Source organism: Leucopleurus acutus (genome assembly GCF_964270905.1).
Source record: "Leucopleurus acutus genome assembly, chromosome: 1".
Taxonomy (NCBI): domain Eukaryota; kingdom Metazoa; phylum Chordata; class Mammalia; order Artiodactyla; family Delphinidae; genus Leucopleurus; species Leucopleurus acutus.
The window spans coordinates 166298034-166317374 of NC_139142.1; the positions used below are offsets into that span (position 1 = coordinate 166298034).

At 52.9% G+C, this 19341-nt stretch overlaps 1 protein-coding gene across 1 annotated transcript; it reads right to left on the minus strand.

Annotated features, from left to right (window-relative positions):
• Nucleotides 1-1557: 1557 nt before the first annotated feature.
• Nucleotides 1558-19080, minus strand: IDH2 (isocitrate dehydrogenase (NADP(+)) 2). The gene is made up of 11 exons (XM_082833986.1): nt 18877-19080; nt 9771-9862; nt 8610-8775; nt 6820-6980; nt 6592-6735; nt 5494-5630; nt 5155-5306; nt 3536-3648; nt 3265-3362; nt 3079-3171; nt 1558-2599 (listed from the first exon to the last, which is right to left on the minus strand). The coding sequence occupies exons 1-11, from the start codon at nt 18989-18991 to the stop codon at nt 2512-2514; spliced, it is 1359 nt and encodes a 452-aa protein (XP_082690112.1). The 5' UTR covers nt 18992-19080; the 3' UTR covers nt 1558-2511.
• Nucleotides 19081-19341: the final 261 nt, after the last annotated feature.

The window sequence follows — 19341 nt, forward strand, 5'->3', positions numbered from 1 at the left end:
CCATTCCCAGAGGCACAGGAGGTGAAGCCACCAGCTTCAGCCCAGAAACCAGGAAGCGGGGAGCGGCTGGGGAGGGAGGTGCCCCCAAGGCCGTATCCTTAGTGAAGGACCAAGCCAGGCCTCAGGGTGGCTGAGATCAGGACGGAGGGGAGGACAAGGTAGCCTCGGGATCAGGCAGCCAGGTGCCCCTTCCTTCTCTGCTAGAGTTCATGCTAAGCAGCAAATAAGAGGGCTGGGGCTCACGGGAGCCTCGCCCCGACTGTGGCTCTCCAGACCCCGAGGCCCCCCAGCCTCCCAGGTGCCCGCCATGATGACCCTCAGGTGGCAGTGACCCCGTCACTGTAGAAGACATTTTCTCCTGCTGAGCAGAAGCATCATCCCCGCAAACTACCTCTTCCCACAACTTCTTTCTCCCCTGGTACCAAAAAGAACCCTGTACCTCCTCTTCTTCCTCTTCCCTGCCAGTGCAGTGGCCTTGGTCTTGGAAACCCATGAGACGGTCTGGCCCCCAGGGTGGGGCTCTCCTCTCTGCCCCCAGCCCCGCCATCAGCACCAGCCCTCTGCAAGGTTCAATACTTGAACGCCCCCCATGCCCTGTGCCTTGGACCTGGGCAAGGCTGAGAGAAGGAAGCAGCACAACTCACAATTGGAGCTGGGTGGGCGGTGGTCTTGGCAAGGCTCCGGTCCCCACCCCCCACCCCACCCCAACCTTTTCAAAAGAGGCGTGCAGCCTCTCGGGTGACTTGGAAACTCCTGGACAAATCCCATTCTAACTTATTTTGACGTGTATACAAACCAACTGTTTAGAAATTCCACTTGTGCAAAGCCCTACTGTGTTTTTATGTTCCTGTTTAAAAGAGAAGTTTACTTAGCAATAATTATAAATAAATGAATATTCTTTAGTGAGGTGACTGTGAGTGCTTCTTTCCATGGTTCTTGGGGACCCGGTCCTCACCCCTCCCTCAGAAGGAGCTCCCTACAAGGCTTCCCTCTCTGGGGGCCCAGAGGAGCCCCAGCCCATCCTTTGCACTAGAATGGCCACCTGCAGAGCTCCAAGCCCATGAGAAAGGGGCGCAGGTCAAGGCCCCAGAATTCCCACCACTCGAAGAGAAAAAGCCGCTTCCCCACCAACAGGCCACCAGGACAGAAGCCAGCTCCCGATGCCAGACTGGGCTTCAGAGGCTGTGCCTTCTGGGGAGCTGCCAGCCCTTCGTTACTGATGGGGAAGAGGCCGGAAACCTTGAGCTTCCCCCCAGGAGTTGGGCCAGCCAGAGTCATCACGCCAGCTTTTCCTCCTAGAGCGCCGGGAGTCCAGTGATTACTGAGGAAGAGTGGTCTTAGTGCAGAAGGCGGCTGTCAGTGGAGGTGGGCAGCTGAAGCCCATCTCAAAGCTACCAAGGTTCCCAGCTATTGGGTTTCAGAATACATGAGAGCCCACCCAAATGTGGGAAATGGACTTTGGGTTGCCAAGTATTTATTTTCTCAAGTCAAGATGACACAACTCGGGAATGCCCTGGCTGTCCAATGGTTAGGACTCTGCGCCTTCACTGCAGATCCTGGTCAGGGAACTGAGACCCGGCAAGCCATGCGGCCAAAAAAAAGACACAACTCTTCCCTAGGACATTTTAACACCAAAAGTAGAACATAATCCCCGAATAAAGGATAGCCCTTTAAGGTGGATCTGTTTAGCTTTATAGCAACTTTATAAACTTACTTTTCCAAGTTTTGCCACAGAATGGTGAAGAACCCAAGTCTGGGACTCACTAGCCTGGACCACATGGGGGCTCCACTCACAGGCCCAGGCCCGAGTCCCAGGCAGCCGTGGGGAAGAGAACTGAGGCGGCCACTGTGTGGGACCTGTTTCGAGGACTGAGAAACAGGCAAATAAAGAGGTCTGGGCACGTTTAGAAAGTTAAAACTATCAAAGAAAAAAATATATATATATAACCGTACTCTATCGGAAGTGACAATCTCAAAATGGAAAAGAGGATACAGAAGCCAGGTCGTGCTAGGAAATTCCAGGGAACCCACAGGCCTTCTGCCTGGTCCCCTCCCCCCGGTGGCCCCCTGACTGGACAGAGGCCTGCTGTGACCCAAGGCACCCCGGGCAGCCCCTGGGGGAATCCGCCAGCCCTTTGAGGGCTTCTGCCTCTAGGCCCCAGCTGCCTCCTTCCCCTCAGGGACGAACACAGCAGACTGTTTTGTGAAGAGCTTTTTAGTAGCTAAATACGGCACCATGTGTTCCGAGGGCAATATAAATTACAGTATGCAAAACATACCACTGGCTGAGGTAAAACACACCGTTCCTGTCTCATGTCACCATGAGGGGAAACACAGAGATACTTTTAAAAACATCTCGCTTATAAAAAAGAGTGTCCCCGAGAAAGGCCTCCAAAGAGGGGGTGTGAGGCGCACCCTCCGCTGCAGGGGCGTGTCGGGGTTGGGGGGGACCTGTGGCCACCCGCTCGGCCCCAGCCCGGCCGCCACGGCAGCCAGCAGCACTCCCACCCGCTACTGCTGGCCCAGAGCTTTGTCCAGGTTGCTCTTGATGGTGTCCAGGAAGTCCGAGGTGTTCAGGAAGTGCTCGTTCAGCTTCACACTGCCAAGAGAGCACCTGCACGTGAGGGCCGCTCCAGCCGGGCCCTCCCAGGGCAGAGCCTGAGCTCAGGCATCCGGCACGGCAGCCCCCTCGTGCGGTCACGGGGAGGTCTACAGGCCAGAGGCACCTGGAGCCAACGGTCAAGAGGCCACAGCAAACTCGGCAGGAACCCAGTAAGGCCTGTCTTTGCTTTCCCAGGTGAGTGGGCAACTAGGTACAAGCTCTCTGGGGAGAAGCTGGGAGATGGGTGCAGCAGGGGATGGAAACATTCTGAGCAGCTAGCCTCAGGGATGGGGACCCACTCGCTGCGCCTGGTGTGCGTAGGCTGGCCTGAGCCATCCCCCAGGGCCATGGACCTGTCCTGCCCCCGGCAGCTAAGTTAACTCAGGAGGAGGCCTCTAAGAAGGACCCTGGGCTTCTTTCCACCTGACCCCGAGGTCCCAGAAGGCCAGCCCTGCCCTCTACCCCAGGCCACCCACTTGCTGAGGCCATGGATGCAGCCCGCCAGGTCCTTGGTCATGGCTCCACTCTCCACTGTCTCGACGCACACCTTCTCCAGCGTCTGGGCAAACCTGCAGGGGACAGGGCAGAGTGAGACCCCAGCTGTGCGGAGTCAGGGCCCATAACCTGCCCAGATCTGGCTCAGGCGCTCCTTCTGCACTCACCTGATCAGGTCCTGGTTTCCGTCCAACTTCCCCCGGTGCTCCAGGCCACGCGTCCAGGCAAAGATGCTGGCGATAGGGTTGGTGCTGGTAGGCCGGCCCTGGGGGAAGGGGTCACAGGGGGATGAAGAGCCAACCAGCCAACAAGAGGGCCACCTGGACACAGCTGCCCACCTCTAGACTGACAGGACCAGGCCCGTGCTCCCAGCCCTCAGGGCCAGTGGGCTCGGGCCCCGGGGACAGATGGTCATGAGGCCACGGTCCTCGCACTCACCTTCTGGTGCTCCCGATAGTGGCGCGTGACCGTCCCATGAGCAGCCTCAGCCTCAATGGTCTTCCCATCCGGGCAGATCAGCACGGACGTCATCAGGCCAAGGGAGCCAAAGCCTGGAAAGTAGGAAGACATCCTCTCGGTGCCGGCACCTTTCCTCAGGCCACTGGGGTTGAGCCCACCTGCCCTCCAGCTGTTGTAGCTGCTTCCTTACTGTGTCTCCACCCACCCCCACCTATAACTGGGAGAACAGAGACTGTTTCAGGCTTGTCTACTCTTGTCCTGGGTCTCCAGGCCCCAGTACAGGGCAGAGGGGCACTCAGAGGTGGCTGTCATCAGCCTGTTAGCATAATTCTGCATCCCCTACCTCCAGGTGCCCCAGAGTCTATGGTCCCCCCAGGGCATAAGATCCCCCAAAATTCTGCCCACCCACCCTGGCTGGTGACCAGGAGGCTCATTCAAGCGGAAAGAATAAAGCCTGCAGCCAGCTGTTTCACAGTGATCACTTCATCTGCTCTTTCAGGCCACTTTAAAGCTTTGTGATTTATTTCCAAGATTTCCTAAATCCAGATGTCAACCTTTTCTGTGGCCAAGATCTCCTAGTTTTCAAAAGCACCCCCACAGCACCAAAATAAGAATTCTGAATGCCCAAGAAAGAAAAAGTGGGCAACTTCTAGAGGAAAATTATTTGTGTAAGAATTTTTGCTGTTGGGGCAGAGGAAGGGGGAATCCCTTCTCCATTTGCACCTGGGACCTTCACACTCACCAATCTTCATACACTTAAGGGTAACTTTCACGCCTTTCTCTTGTCTGCTAGGGCTTTTCATGCTCCCATCCTGGATGGGAATTGTTCTAGTGAGAGGATCACACCAAACTTTTCAAAATAAAGTCAAAGGTTTTTATAAAGCACTGAGACCCTCTGCCTTTTCATCACAACCTGGCGTGGGCCTCACTTTTCTCCTTATCAGGAGCTAGACCTCGCCCCCTCTCACAGAGCCTGGTTTCTCTTCCACTCGCTATGGATACATGTTGCCTCCTCCCACTCTTTCCTGCTCTCATTCCCAATACAATTGGGCTATTTCTTTCTGTTCTTCCCTAACGGCTTCACGCAGGCTTTCTGCTGCAACCCAACTTGTGTTTCAGGATGCTCTGGGGCCTGGGGGTTTGCATCATCCCCAATATTCTCCTACATCCAAAAGGTTTACTGTGCAAAACAAATTCTCTGTAATGTAAAGAGCATCCGGTTGTGCTTACTCCCCTTTTTCTACTAGAGCCAAACCTAGTCCAAACCTGGAGCCAAGCAGAGTCACTTGGCCCTTTCATGGACAGGAACAACCTCAGGGCTAACACATCTAGCCCTTTAGCACCTGAATTCCTACGTCCTCCTTCCCTCTGGAACGGCAGCCCTAGTAATACCCCAGTCCAAAGCTAACTTAGGATCCTTCCTCACTCAGACACCAGGAAGCCTCTGGCCCCTGCTGTCCACAGGAGACCCTGAAATGAGCAGGCAAGCCCCAGTCCTGCTGCTCCGCTAGAGAAGTGTTCTCCCCAAAGGAGAAAATCCCCCCAGCTAGGGAAAATCAACAGTCCATCCCCGCAGGGAGCAGGTGCTGCCAGCGTACCCTGGGCCAGGATGTCTGATTGCACGTCTCCGTCGTAGTTCTTGCAGGCCCACACAAAGCCGCCCGAAGACTTGAGGACCTGAGCCACCATGTCGTCAATGAGGCGGTGCTCGTACCAGATCTTATTCTTGTCGAACTCGGTCTTGTAGTGCCTGGGAGCAAAAGGGCCTGTTGTGGGGAGAGAGCGGGAGGCTGACAGGTTGGGGATCCCTCCCTGAGCCTCAGAGCTGAGACAGATGCACTGGGACAGCCATCTCCCTGGGTGGGTAAGGGCGGCTGAGGGGACAGGGAAGAAGGGCCATGGCGTCCCTGAGAAGTATTAAAGGGAGGGGCCATTACTTCTCAAAGATCTCCTGGAAGATGTCCTTGAAGCGCCCGTCATAGGCTTTCAGAATGGTGTTCTTGGTGCTCATGTAGAGTGGCCACTTCTTCTGGATGGCATACTGGAAGCAGCTGTGTGCAAAACCCGAGATGGACTGCAGGGAGAGAGAGGTCCCTGGTGTGGTCCCCCAGGGTGGGCCCAGGCCCTGGGAACGGCATCCCTTCCCTCCACAGGACCCTCGCAGGCAGCCGGGGTTAACCCAGCCTCCCTGGAGTGAGCATCTATTGTTTCTACTGGCCCAGCATCCCCCTCCCAATTTCTGGGACGAAGTAGCCCCACCAACTGCTTTGGAAAGCTACCACCCTCCCCACTTCTTAGACCATATGGCTGGGGTGGGGCTAATGCCCTCAGCCCACCTGCCCGTCTCTAGACTTGATAGTGTGTCCTGGGCTTATCCAATCAGAGCCCTTCCTCCCCTGGGCCTCCATGATTGGCTCAGAGATGGCCATGTGACCCAGGCCTGTACTTTTGCTGGAATCATGAGCAAAAAGGCTCTTTTCCGGGACCTCCCTGGTGGTCCAGTGGTTAAGACTCCGCACTTCCACTGCAGGGGGCACGGGTTCGATCCCTGGTCCGGGAACTAAGATCCTGAATGCCACAGCGCAGCCAAAAAAAAAAAAAAAAGGCGGGGCTCTTTTCTGATAGGGTAGCCAGGCTGGCAGCGATAAGCCTGGAGCTACTGGTGGCCATTTCTTCACAGCCTGTGAGTGAGCCCAACCACAGAGGAAAGGAAAGCCAAGAGATGGGGGTAGGGAGGGGAAGAAGTGCTTACCCAGTTTGCTGTAAGCCAAGAGCTGACCACCAATATGCCCCCAAGGACGCACCCGAGAGGGAGTGCAGGAATGGTGGGGAGCACAAGCACCTGGCTGGGCAGGAGTGGGACAGCCCTCCACACCGGGCCCACTGCAGGGCCCTCGGACACACCTAAGATGCATTTGCTCTCAGGCCGCAGACCTTCAGGCCACCGATGCAGGAATAGTCAGAACCACCAACCCGATGTGGCTGGAGATGGAGAGACAGGCGTGGGGGGAGGGAGCCGGGGAGCCGCTGCTCACCTCATCCGTGTTGTACATGCCCATGCCCACGCCACCGGCGGGGAAGCTGTACACCTCCCACTCCTTAGCTCCGCTGCCGTCCTTTGGGGTGAAGACGATCTTGAATGTGCCGGCCCGGTCAGCCACAAAGTCTGTGGCCTTGTACTGCAGAGGTGAGAGGGTGGCTCAGGCCAAGTGCTCCAGATGCGGGACCCAGGCCCTTGGAGCCCCACTCCCACCGTGGCCGACCTGGTCGCCGTGGGCGTGCCTGCCAATGGTGATGGGCTTGGTCCAGCCAGGGACGAGGCGTGGGATGTTTCTGCAGATGATGGGCTCCCGGAAGACAGTCCCCCCGAGGATGTTCCGGATGGTTCCATTGGGACTCTTCCACATCTTCTTCAGCTTGAACTCTATGAGGGCAAAGATGAAGTGGCCCCACTGCAGCCCCCACCTTCCAACCAGAACTTGAACCCCAAGCAAGAACACAGATGGGGGTCCTAAAAATCATCTGGGTGGAAGCAGCAGCAGAGTCTAGAGTGTGCACGTGGGCTCCCGAATCAGATTTCCTGTCTTCAGGGTCCAGCTGTGGCACCACCTCTGACTGTCAGCCTTAGGCAAGTGGCTGAACTTAAGCCATAAAATGAAATTGCTGATAAAACACCTGGCCTTTTGGGTTGTCGTGAGGATTAAATGCATGCACATGCATTTAAAGTACCTAGAACAGTGGCTGGCACATGGTGAGGGCTCTGTCAGTTATTTTATATATATACATATATATATATATATACACATATATATATATATATATACACACACACATATATGTATATATATATACACATATATACTTTTTTTTTTTTGGCTGCACCGGGTCTTAGTTGTGGCACGCGGGATCTTCGTTGCCGCGTGCAGGATCTTCAGTTGCAGCATGCAGGAGGATCTTTAGTTGCGGCATGCATGTGGGTTCTAGTTCCCTGACCAGGGATTGAACCTGGGCCCCCTGCATTGGGAGCATGGAGTCTTAGCCACTGGACCACCAGGGAAGTCCCCTCTGTCAGTTATTATTATTCCCACAGCACACTTGGACGTAGCTGTCTGATGAACCTGGCAGTGTACGGCCCCACTCCAGATGCTCTGGTTCTAGCCCCAGCACTGCCACTCACCGCTGGGTTCAGCCTAAATTACTAAGACTGTGACCCTCTACTTCCTTGTCCATAAAGTGGGGATGTATGAATCCCAGGGTTCAGGAGAAATCAAAGAAAACCAGCTGAAAGAGCTTAGCACTAAAATGATTCCATACCCTGAGGTCGGGAACAACCTGCATGACAGGAGGAGGCCTGCAGAGTTTGGAGATGTCTTGAAGGCTTCCTTAAGGCCCCTCATACTGCAGGAAGTGGGGAGACAGAACTCTGCAAGTTCTGAAACCACCCTTTCTTGAATTTCCCAAACCCGGATCCTTTACCCACACGCTGGTGCCATTTCATGGAACCCTCGAGAGCAGCCCCCAGAACCGAGGACCAGAGGCCTGTCCAAGCCTGGTGGGGCACCTGAGACCGCTCCACGGTCACAGAGGCAAAGGGCAGACCTGCAGTGCCAAGACAGTGGCGGGACACGAGGGACGTTCCGAGCCTCTGAAGGACACAGGCCTGACACCCAGCACTACCCTGGACAGAGGTGGCCCCAGAGTCTCTCTGTAAACCTGCCTGCAAAGCAGTCCAGGAGGCCAGGGGGGCAGGCTGCCCAAAGAGGCTGTCCTCACTGTGACAGTGTCAGCATCAGCTCTGTGACCAGTGACACCCACACTGGCCAGAGCCACACGGCACAGCAGAAACACCACCAGCCTGGGAGCAGGGGACACAGACCCTGGCCCCAGCTTTGCCACCCCCAACTGTGGAACCTAGGCCAGCCCTCAACCTCCCCTCCCCAGCCTCCTCCACAGGAACCTTGGAGGCTCCGCTGTGTGCTGGGCATTCGCAGGGAGACCAGGGTCACGTCCCAGCCCGCACTGTCCCAGCCGCCCGCCCCCGCGCCCCTCGCACCTTCCACACGGGCCTCGTCAGGGGTGATGGTGGCACACTTGACAGCCACGCTGTACTTCTGGGTGGCCAGCGCGGAGTCGATGGTGACCTGATCATTGGTCTGGTCACGGTTTGGGAGCCCCAGGTCAAAATACTTGAGCTGGACGTCCACATGGGGCAGGATGAGCTAGAGACAGATGGCCGGGGCCTGGCATCAGCCCAGATGACTGTGACTCAGGGGCATGTGGGGACGGTGGCAGGGGACACCCCGTCAGGGCAGGGAAGAGGAAAGGCCAGCGGTGGGCTCGCCAAAGCTGGCAAGAGGCCGGGGCTCTGGAGAGAGGCCGGCAGACCAGGCTGCAGCCCCTCGGAGGGCTCATCCCCTAGCGTGGACCACACACCCCCTGCGGTGGCCCATCAGTTCAGCCAAACCCCAACTCCAAGTGCATCTAGGGTTCTCTATACAGCGGGTTCCCTCTTCTTCCCCACTCAGAAGTGGTGATTCTCAACCTTCTTCTTGGGGACAGGCACATGGACAAGGTGCTCTCCCAGGCAGACCCAGCCCACAGCGACTTTGGAGAAGCCAAGCAGCCACCCTGGGAACCGTCTGCCATGGTGGCTCAAACGTATCACTGTCCTCCAACAGACCCCATGCCACAACTCGCGATGACATCCTTGAACCGCTAAGGAAAGGTTAATGATGTAGTCCCCCCACACTCCGGCCCTGTTCTTCTCTCACTCCCTCAAGGGTGCACGTAGGAATGTAGGAGAGCAAGATGATACATTCAACTATACTCCAATAAAAAATAAATTAAAAAAAGGAAAAGAAGAAATTCCCGAAGGATAGTCAATTCATGCTGAAACACGAGTTTGAAAAAGACAAAACAAATGAAAAAAACAAAAAAACGACATGATACAGGGTCAGGCTTGAATCTGCACACATTTTTGAAAACATGCTGGCTTTGGCACGAGCACATGACACAGATGGCTGAGGACAGTCCCCTGCCTGACGTCATAAGAGCCATGAGTGGTCTGGACATGACAGAAGGGTGGACGGAAGGGGAAAATCAGGACTGCTCCTGCCCACCAGGGTGACGGGTGAACCCTGGGGACCCGAAGTGGGGACTGAACACTGAGCCCGGCCGGCCATGTGGAAGGCCGCCCACTTCGGGAGGGAACTACCTTCTCCTTGATGAACTGCCAGATAATACGGGTCATCTCATCGCCGTCCATCTCCACCACTGGCTTCGCCACCTTGATCCTCTTGTCGGCATCTAGGACCAGACACACATAGTACATCACACCCCTGGGGAGGCTGGTGGGGTAGCCCCTCTCCTCTCTGGCCAGACCCACCCTTCACCATGGAGGGAGGAGTGTCAGCCAGGGCCCAGTTGCCCAGCATTCACTCCCCCTCCTGCAGGAGCAGCTCCGGGACCGCCCGGGGGAGCTGGATCCCCCGCTGAGTCTGGCCAGCTGGGACTAGCCAGATGCCAGCCTGGCCAGTCAGATCCTTTCTCCTGGAACCTGACAGCAGAGGAGACCAACACAGAGAATGAGAGCCAGCTGGGGTCACCTTGTCAAGCAGCAAGCCGGGCAGAGGTTGCCTTCGGCTGCTGCCACCCAGTTCCCCAGGGTAGCCTGGAATCCCCTCCTGTCCAATCCCTGCAATTCCTTGAGCTACCCCGTGTCCTTCCAAAAACTTCCTCTAACTGTTGCTTGCAACCTGAGAGCCTGACTAACATGAAGTGAGCAGGGAAACTGTATAGATCACCTCCCATGGGCCTGAGGGTGTACCACACCCTTCACATTTAATCCTCTGAACCACTCCCAAGGGGAGTACAGTAAGTCCCCTACATACGAACCTTCAAGTTGTGAACTTTCAAAGATGCGAACGTGCGTTCGCATGTCCAATCATGTAAGTTAGCTCATGTGTCTGGTGTACATTGTCACATGCTCGCATCCTCTACAAATGGGTGTGCTTTTGTGTACTTTACTGTACAGTACTGTATAGAGTGCAGTAGTACAGTATCTTTATTTCAAGCCCAGGATGTGAATGAGTGAAACTGCCGCTTGCCCTCTGTCTCCTGTTGCTGCCGATCCTTCAGCTCTACCACCTCCCACCTCCTCTCCCTCCTCCAGTCAGTAACTTCTTGCCTGTTCACTCGATGCCAGCCCCTGGATGCCAGCTGTTGTACTGTACTACCGTACTTTCCAAGGTACTGTACTGCACTGCAAGATTAAAAATGTTTTATTTTTTGTGTGTTTGTTTGTTTTTTATGTATTATTTGTGTGAAAAGTATTATAAACTATTACATTACAGTACTATAGAGCCGATTTTGTTAGTTGCGTACCTAGGCTAACTTTGTTGGACTTACGAAAAGTCGGACTTAGGAACGCGCTCTCTGAACGGAACTCATTCATATGTAAGGGACTTACTGTATCATTATCTCCACTTTAAATGTGAGGAAATTAAGGCTCAGAGAGGTTGTCAGCTCACTGCCAGAGCTCACACAGCTTGAAAACAGCAGATCCAGGAAGATCCACACCTTCCTTGATGGGCACCTGGGAATGGAATGCAGAAGCCCTGATCCACGCAGGCTCAGGTCCGCCAGTCCTGCCAGAGATGCATCAAAGGACTGGACGAGTGACTGATCCAGGCCCAGGGAGATGGTGGAGGAGGAAACAGGAGCTGGTGGAGGCTCTTCAAGGAAAGTCTGACTCATGAGAAAAACCAACAGTCTGGGAAGCGAATTCCAAACAAAACTCAAGAAAATCGTCCACGGGACTTCCCTGGAGGTCCAGTGGTTATGACTCCGTGCTTCCAATGCAGGGGGCACATGTTCGATCCCCGGTCGGGGAACTAAGATCCCACATGCCGTGGGGCACAGCCCCCCCAAAAAGAAAGAAAATGGCCCATCCAATTTATCAGTGCAGGCTGCCGTGGGTGAGGCTTATTGAGCCTTAACCTGCAGCAGGGGCACCCAAGCACCAGCACGTGCCTCTGGCCACAGCCTTGGAAGAAACAGCAGCTGAAGAGCACGGCAACAAGATCTATGTGAAACCTACAACCCTGCCTCAGTCACCCCAGGAAGTGTCACCTTCTGCTGAACCCCAGATGAAAGCAGGGCCCTGTCTCCAAAGGGGCCCTGCTCAGCCCTTACTTAGGGCCCGTTTAGTCTTATGTTACACACAATCCTTACAGATGTAGCTATGGGTCTTTCAACTCACCGAAGATTAGACAAAGCAAATCAGAAGAGGGGACAGGATGAAAACCCCAAGTGACATCTGCTAGGCTGACAGCAAGGGACAGAAGCCTGTGAAAAGCAGGCCTAGAAAAATGAAGAAGCATGGCTACCTAGGCTCATGAAAACAAAAGGGACCAAAGCCCAAAAGACCCCAAACACATCACTGTCCTACGAAACACACCACTGCCATGACTCATGATGACATCCCAACCCACTAAGAAAAAGGTGAATTATGTGCAGCAGAATAACTCACTTTCCAGAGATGTGCAAACAGATTTTTTTTTTTCTTAATCTAAAAGGGAAGATAAATGAGACCCAGGAAGCATGGCTTGTGTCAGGGTCAGGATAGGCCTCACCTGTGTCCCAGGGCCCTGGCTCAAGTGCAGCCTCTGGATGCCCTTGTGGGCCATATGTAGAGAAGCAGAAAGCAAACACAGACTCAAAATATTTCATTCCCCAGAAAACATGGTGGACACGGCTGACACCGCTTCAGCTCCTCCCAAGATGCAGTGGGGACTTTGGACCCAAGCTACTAAATTCCTTCAGCATTTCTGGTCTAAAGCTTGAGTGGAAAGGGCTTTAGGACCTGCAGAAAGTCTGTTGGGCTGTTGCGAGCTAGCTTAGTTTTTAGGAGCATCTTCTATGAGTTAATGTGATGAGAGCCAATCAATTTTTTTTTTTTTAATGTACCGAGCCTACGGTAATCAAGTTCCCTAAGTAGAGACCCATTTGGGGCCAGTCCTAAAGGGTTCAGCCTCAGCCTGGGCTCTGCTCAAGCTTTGGGCTTCAGGCACAGCAGCTGGTGTCTTTGGACACCACACTCCTCGATGGGGGAGCTCAATATCAAGATCACAGCAGGCAGCCTTCCCAGCTGTGTATGCAGGTGTCAAACCCTCAAGACCACAGGGCCCACTTATTTACAACCAGGTGCTAAGGGTAAGCACCCCTTCCTGAAACACCTAAACACAACAATGCCTGTCCTCAAAGAGTGAGTATGGAAGGGAAAACCTATCAGTAATGGAGAGAGCAAGCAGCGCTGTTATCAAAGTCAGGTGTGCAGCCTCCCTGAAAGCAGCTTCCCAGAGGAGCTGAGGACTGGGGGCAGTGATGTGAGTCATAGCAGCAGAGGCTCATTTTGTTTGGCCCAGGTCGTAGGGGTTTTCTTTAATGTTGATTGGTGACCAAGGCTTAAAAATCAGGCAATTTTAATAACAACAAAAAAACAAATAACCTGATTAATAAACGGGCAAAGGACTTGAATAGATATTTCTCCAAAAATGGTCAATACGCTCATAAAGAGATGTTCAATGTCACTAATCATTAGGCAAATGCAAATCAAAACTGCAATGAGATACCACTTCACACCCATTAGGATAGCTACTATCAAAAAAACCCAAAAAACAAAAGACCAAAAAACAAAAAGTAACAAATGTTGGTGAGGATGTAAAGAAACTGGAACCCTTGTGCATTGCTGGTGAGAATGTAAAATGGTGCAGCCACTATGGAAAACAGTATGATGGTTCCTCAAAAAAATTAAAAAATAGGGCTTCCCTGGTAGCGCAGTGGTTGAGAGTCTGCCTGCCGATGCAGGGTACATGGGTTCGTGCCCCGATCCAGGAAGATCCCACATGCCGCGGGGCGGCTGGGCCCGTGAGCCATGGCCGCTGAGCCTGCACGTCCGGAGCCTGTGCTCCGCAACAGGAGAGGCCACAACAGTGAGAGGCCCGCGTATCGCAAAAAAAAAAAAAAAAATATATATATATATATATATATATATATATATATATATATATATTTGTATACCCATGTTCATAACAATTATTCACAATAGCCAAGAGGTGGAAGCAACCCAAGTGTCCACCAACAGATGAATGGATAAACAAAATGTGATATGAACCTTCAAGAGGAGAATAGGACTCTGGGAACTAACCCAGAAAGTTTAAGAAAAACTTTCCTCCAAAAAGTTAAACTATGTTCACGATTCCAAGTTTTTTTTCCACAGCTGGGCTGCCCACCACTTCAACATGGATGTACTTGCTTTGAAACTAAAAAAGGAAGTGCTTCCATGTTTTAGTGATGCATCTGGACCTACCTCAATAGCTTTTGCCGCTTGTTCTTTTGCTTCAAACTCCACAAAGACAAATTCTCTTTGGATCACCAGTAGACTTATAATGTGGTATACTTATATAAACAACATCACCACCTTTCCCAAATACTTTGTTTGTTTTTTGGAGCAGAAGATCTTTTAATTAAAAAAGCTTCTCTGTTATTTTTAATTACATGCATTATTACTTTTGGTAATTACAATGCAGTTAAACAGCAACAGAGACTTATTTAACCCATTCAGTCAAACTGTGGACCTCATAAGCTGTAACACCTAAAACAATTCTCTATCAGCATATGATAAAAACTTAGGGTGCTTGCTCCTATGGACACTTTATGTATTACCCAAATACTTTTTCAATCCAGCTGTGATTAACATTTTTGGGAAGTAACTCATGATAAATTAGAAACAGTATTAAATATGTAAGGATTTAATAACTATATCACCTAAGCTTTTCACAATTCCTATACCTTACTCAGAAGGTCAATAGATTTTAACTTGAATATTTTTTTTAATGTGCTATATACAGACAATGGGATCTTATTCAGCCTTAAAAAGGAAGGAATGCTGACACACTCTACAACATGGAAGAACCATGAGGGAATTCTGCTAAGTGAAACAAACCAGTCACAAAAAACCAAATACTGTCTGATTCCACTTATATGAGGTACCTAGAGTGGTCAAAATTATAGAAACAGAAAGAAGAATGGTGGTTTCCAGGGGCTGGGGGGGAGAGGAGGAAGGGTAGTTGTTTAATGGGTACAGAGTTTCAGTCCTGCAAGATGAAAAAGCTGCGGAGATCGTTGAACAACAATGTGAATGTATTTTACACTGCTGAACTGCACACATAAAAATGATTAAGATGGAAATTTTTGTTATGCATTTTTTACCACAATAAAAAATAAGAAATTAAAAAAGTCTTTAATGTTTAATTTAAACCAGTCCCCCCACCAAAAGAAAAAAAAAACACCGAGAAGATTTTACATAAAAATCCAGTCCCTCTTGAAGAATGAGTCGCTTCGTCCCACTGAGCCCACGCTCACTCCTGGCAAGGATGAAGGATGGGCTGGTATGAGGACAGCCTCTCGCTCCATTCCAGGCCTGCCACGTGCCCTCCAGAGTGCCCCAAGGCATTGGAGTTTGAGACCATGTCTGTTGTTTAGCCACTATGGTGGAGACATCCACACCGTCTGCCCCTCTCTGGGAGACAAGAGGTGACAGGTTACCTGAAATTCAAAGAACAGTGGCTGGGCCTCCCTGAAGGCCTACTAGGGACAGCCGCCATGATCTCTTCAGATGACAGGCTGCACAAACACTGTCCTCTTGGCCAGGGTGTGGGATGGAATTACATCAGTCACAAGAGGCCCATTAGGCCAACTCCTAGCACCGAACACCAAGTAAGGAGTTCAAAACCCATCCCCAGGGACTTCCCTGGTGATGCAGTGGATAAGACTCCACGCTCCCAATGCAGGGGGCCCAGGTTTGATCCCTGGTCAGGGAACTAGATCCCACATGCATGCTGTGACTAAGAGTTTGCATGCCACAACTAAGGAGCCTGCATGCCGCAACTAAGGAGCCCTGGAACCGCAACTAAGGAGCCCGCCTGCCACAATTAAGACCCGACACCACCAAATATATAAACATTAAAAAACAAAAACAACAAAACCATCCCGGTTTCAGTATCTACTTGCTGCTCAAGTAAGTAGACCTAGCCTCCAGGCTAGAGGTTCCTCCCAAGACAGCCACCCCTCCACCTCCCTGTCTACTTAACTGAACTGCTTTCATCACATTCCTACCCATGCTGCTGTCAGCAGAAGAGAGGCTGCTCAGCCAGCATGGCCCAGAAGAATGTAGGGGGAAGCCCCCAATTCCAGAGGGCTCAAGAAGGCAGGGCAGCAGTTCTGGAGGAGACTCTAGTATTTTCTTTGGTGTCATCCTTCACTCCTCCCTTTCTCTCACACCCACATCAAAACCACCAAAAAAACTCTACTGGCTCTTCCGTCAAAATTCATCCAGAATCCACCCACCCCAGTACCGCCACCACGGTCAAAGCCACCATGCTCTCTTGCCAGATTCTGACTAAGGCCTCCTACCAGGTCCCTGAAGCCAGAATGCTCCTGTTAAAATGTAAATCAGGTTACAACACTCCTCTCAAAACCCTGCAAGGCCGCCTCTTTCACTCAGAGAAGGCCAAAATCCTCAAAAATGGCCTACAAGCCCCCCATGACCTCCACTGTCTGACCTCATGTCCCATCACTCGCCTTCTGCACTCTGAGCCAGCCTTACTTTCTGCTTCTCCAACAAGCAAAGGTGCCCTCCTGCATCGTGACCTTGGCACCTGCAGTCCTCTCTTCCCCTGAACACTAAATGGCCTGCTTCCCTCACTCCCTCAGTACTGCATTCAGTGGGGTCTTTTCTGGCAGCACTACCCAAACTTTCACCCACACCTTCCTTGCTTATTTGTTCTCCTTAGTTCTTGTCTACTGTCCGTCCCCACATTAGAATTTAAGTTCCATAGGGCAGAAATCTTTGTCTCTTATTCCCAGCTCTGTCCCCAGAGTGTCCCTGGCACAGTGCTTGGCACATAGTAGAAGCACAATATTTGTTGAATCCATGAATGAATGTCAAGTTATGGTCAATTCAATCTGTGGTAAGGACTGCTCTGCCATAACCTCCTCTTTGGATGAAAAGTACTCCCTCCCCTCCCCCATCCTGGGATGCATTACCACACAGAGGCCAGTGAGTCCTCACCACAAAACTGCACCAGGAGTAGCTCACAGTTTATCATGTGTTAATATTTGCAATCCGCTGGCATTTTAAACATGGTTTACAGAAGTGTAAACTCCAGGGCAGGCCACAGAGGCTGGCTTCCAGTAATCAGACAGCAGTGTCCAGCACCCCATCCTGGAATCAGTGAAAGAGGCCTCAGCCTCACACAAAGGATCTGGAGGCAGGCCCCAAGCCTTTCTAGAGGCTTTTCCTCAAAACCTACTGGGCCTAAACACGACCACCCAAAAATAGCTCTGATGGGATAGCTGTGGTCTTATCTGATGTGGATGAAACAAGGCTCAGTGGAGAACACACAACCCTACTGGTGGGTCTGCAAAACTGAACAATCATTAAATAATTTCCTCTGGAATCTAAGAGTGCAGGCAAATCACCAAGATCTGAAAAGTTAAGGGACAGGGTGAGGAAATGAAGAAGTTCCCAGACTAGGAGTTGAGCCAAGGAAGGATAGGTAATTCTCCCACTGAGCAGTGTCCCTCACTTCCCCAAACTAACTTAATCAGAACCACCACCAGCAGTCGCTGGAGGCCTATGAGTTGCAAAACTAGAAGGAGACACATGTGGGAATTACCTGGCAGCAAAAACACAAAAGTATTTTAGCCAAAGCATATTCTTTCCTTGTCATCAAGGGGAATGCCAAGTATTCTGTCTCCAGCAGTGTTGCCAAGTAACAAGCTAGCAGAGGTCACAATTGTACAGTCTCATGTCCAACCAAGTTCTCCTCGTTAATAACCAACCCCAGTTGGGGGCTTCTGGAAGGACCTGAAACTGACTGCTCTTTTCATGTGTTATCAAAATTCAGGCCTCAAAGGGGCTTTTCTTGTTTGTGTGGGGTTTTTTGTTTCTTTTTTTACCATCATTGCAGAAAAAAAAAGGGGGAAGAATTGGAAAATGTATCTAACTTCCACCATCTTTTGCTGAAGGTGGTGCCACATGGGAAACTTTTTTGGGACCTAGGGACACTTAGAACCTCGAGTTGCAGGGCCGACTCCTTAGAGATAAATCCCATGAGTAGAAAAACAGAAATGCCCCTTTCTCCTTGAAAGGGGAGGTGGGGTGCTGGGGCTCTTCTCAGCTCTGGTCAGCTGCTCCCACACTAGGTTAAAGATTACCTACTCTAGCAGTAAGACCAGCTTGCCTGGGCCCCATCCCCTCCTCCTCACTCCAGGGAGCTGCTGGCCAGGTCAGGATAGGGGTTTCCGTGGCAACAGGCATTCGACAGAGCTAAGGGACCTACATCGTTCCCTGCCTCTTGTAGCTGGCGATGGAGAGCCAGGGGGCCGACCAATGCCAGACCTGGCAGCCTGCCTTGGTAGTGGAAGTTCAGGCTAACTCTTGCTTATTATGCCCTGCTTATTAAGACTATTGTCTTCTCTCCTAAGCAGGAAACTAAGGGTATCACAGAAGCTGTGACGAACAATTCGGGAAAGTGACATTTTGGCGCGGCTGCCGGGTCTCCCCAGTCGGGTGAGCGGGTTAGGGCCAAGGAGCAGCTCAGGAGCGGGCTGGCGAGAAGAGACAGGTCAAGCCAAGGAGAGGCCCCAGGATGGAGCTTCAAGTGGGTCGACAAGGAGAATGGGGGCGTCCAAAGCGAAAATAAAAAGGAGACTCCTCCAACTCTCGCGTAAAAGGCTCCAAAAATAGCTGACGAGGGCCTGACAGCGAGGAGGGATCACTGCGCGCCCGGGTGAGAAGGCAGGGGAAGTGGATACCTCCTCCTTCCCCTCCTTTGTCTGAGCAGGGACCGCGCCGGGACCCTACCTCACTCGCGTGGAGCGGGCCAGGCGCTCCAGTACCCACTCGGTTGCTTTGTCTCCCTCCAGGGTCGCAGGACGGGCAGAATACCCTCCGAGCCCAGGATAACCCCCGCACCCCCTGCAGGAAAATCTGGGGGCGCAGGGCAGCAGGGCCGGCATCGCCCGGGCCACCAGTTGCCACCTTCCTTCAAGTCCTCCCCCCGCCCCCCGCGACTGGCACGGCCTGGAAGGTGGGGCAGGGGAGCACGTCCCCGTCCGCCGGCTCTTTGTGTGCCCTACCCCGCCGTCCCCGGCTCGCGAGCGTCCTGGGTCGCGCTCGCTGGTCGCCGCCCGGAAGGACGCCACGTCGCGGTGCCAGGCGCGCACCCCGCCCGGACCCTCCTCGTGGCACTCACAGTGGCGCCGCGGCTGCTCTTGCAAGTTGGGGGCTGTAAAGGCTGCCGGCGCCCAGGCCGGCCCGGAACCGGAGGCTCTACAGAGCAAGCGTACAACCCGCAGGTAACCAGCCATCCCGAGCGGATGAGGGGTCGTACTGGCTGGCGAGCGAGCGAACGAACCCGGGTAGGCGAAATCCTAGCGCCGGCCACTGCTCCCAGCTGCCTGGCGGCGGGCTACCTAGGCCTGCCAAGCGCGGGCTGAGCGGGCAGGGCCGGGGCGGGACTGCCGGGGCCCGCCACCCTATTGGGCCTCGCCGGGAGGGGGCGGGGCCGGCAGGGGCCGGACTCCTCCTTGGGCCCTGCACCAGCCCGGACCCCGCCCTCGCGCCCGGCGCGCGCTTCTCTGGGCACCGCGGAAAGCTCAGTGCTACTGAGGTGAGAGAGGGGTGAGACCCACCGGGACCCGGGAGCTGGGGGTGGGAA

What these genes read in the sequence shown, in the direction of transcription:
- IDH2 (XM_082833986.1), bottom strand. Translation starts at nt 18,991, where the DNA reads ATGGCTGGTTACCTGCGGGTTGTACGCTTGCTCTGTAGAGCCTCCGGT. An exon ending in ACTATCGGGAGCACCAGAAG is followed by an intron (nt 3,363 to 3,535) that starts GTGAGTGCGAGG and finishes CCCTTCCCCCAG; the next exon opens with GGCCGGCCTACCAGCACCAA. An exon ending in TGCATCCATGGCCTCAGCAA is followed by an intron (nt 2,600 to 3,078) that starts GTGGGTGGCCTG and finishes CTCTCTTGGCAG; the next exon opens with TGTGAAGCTGAACGAGCACT.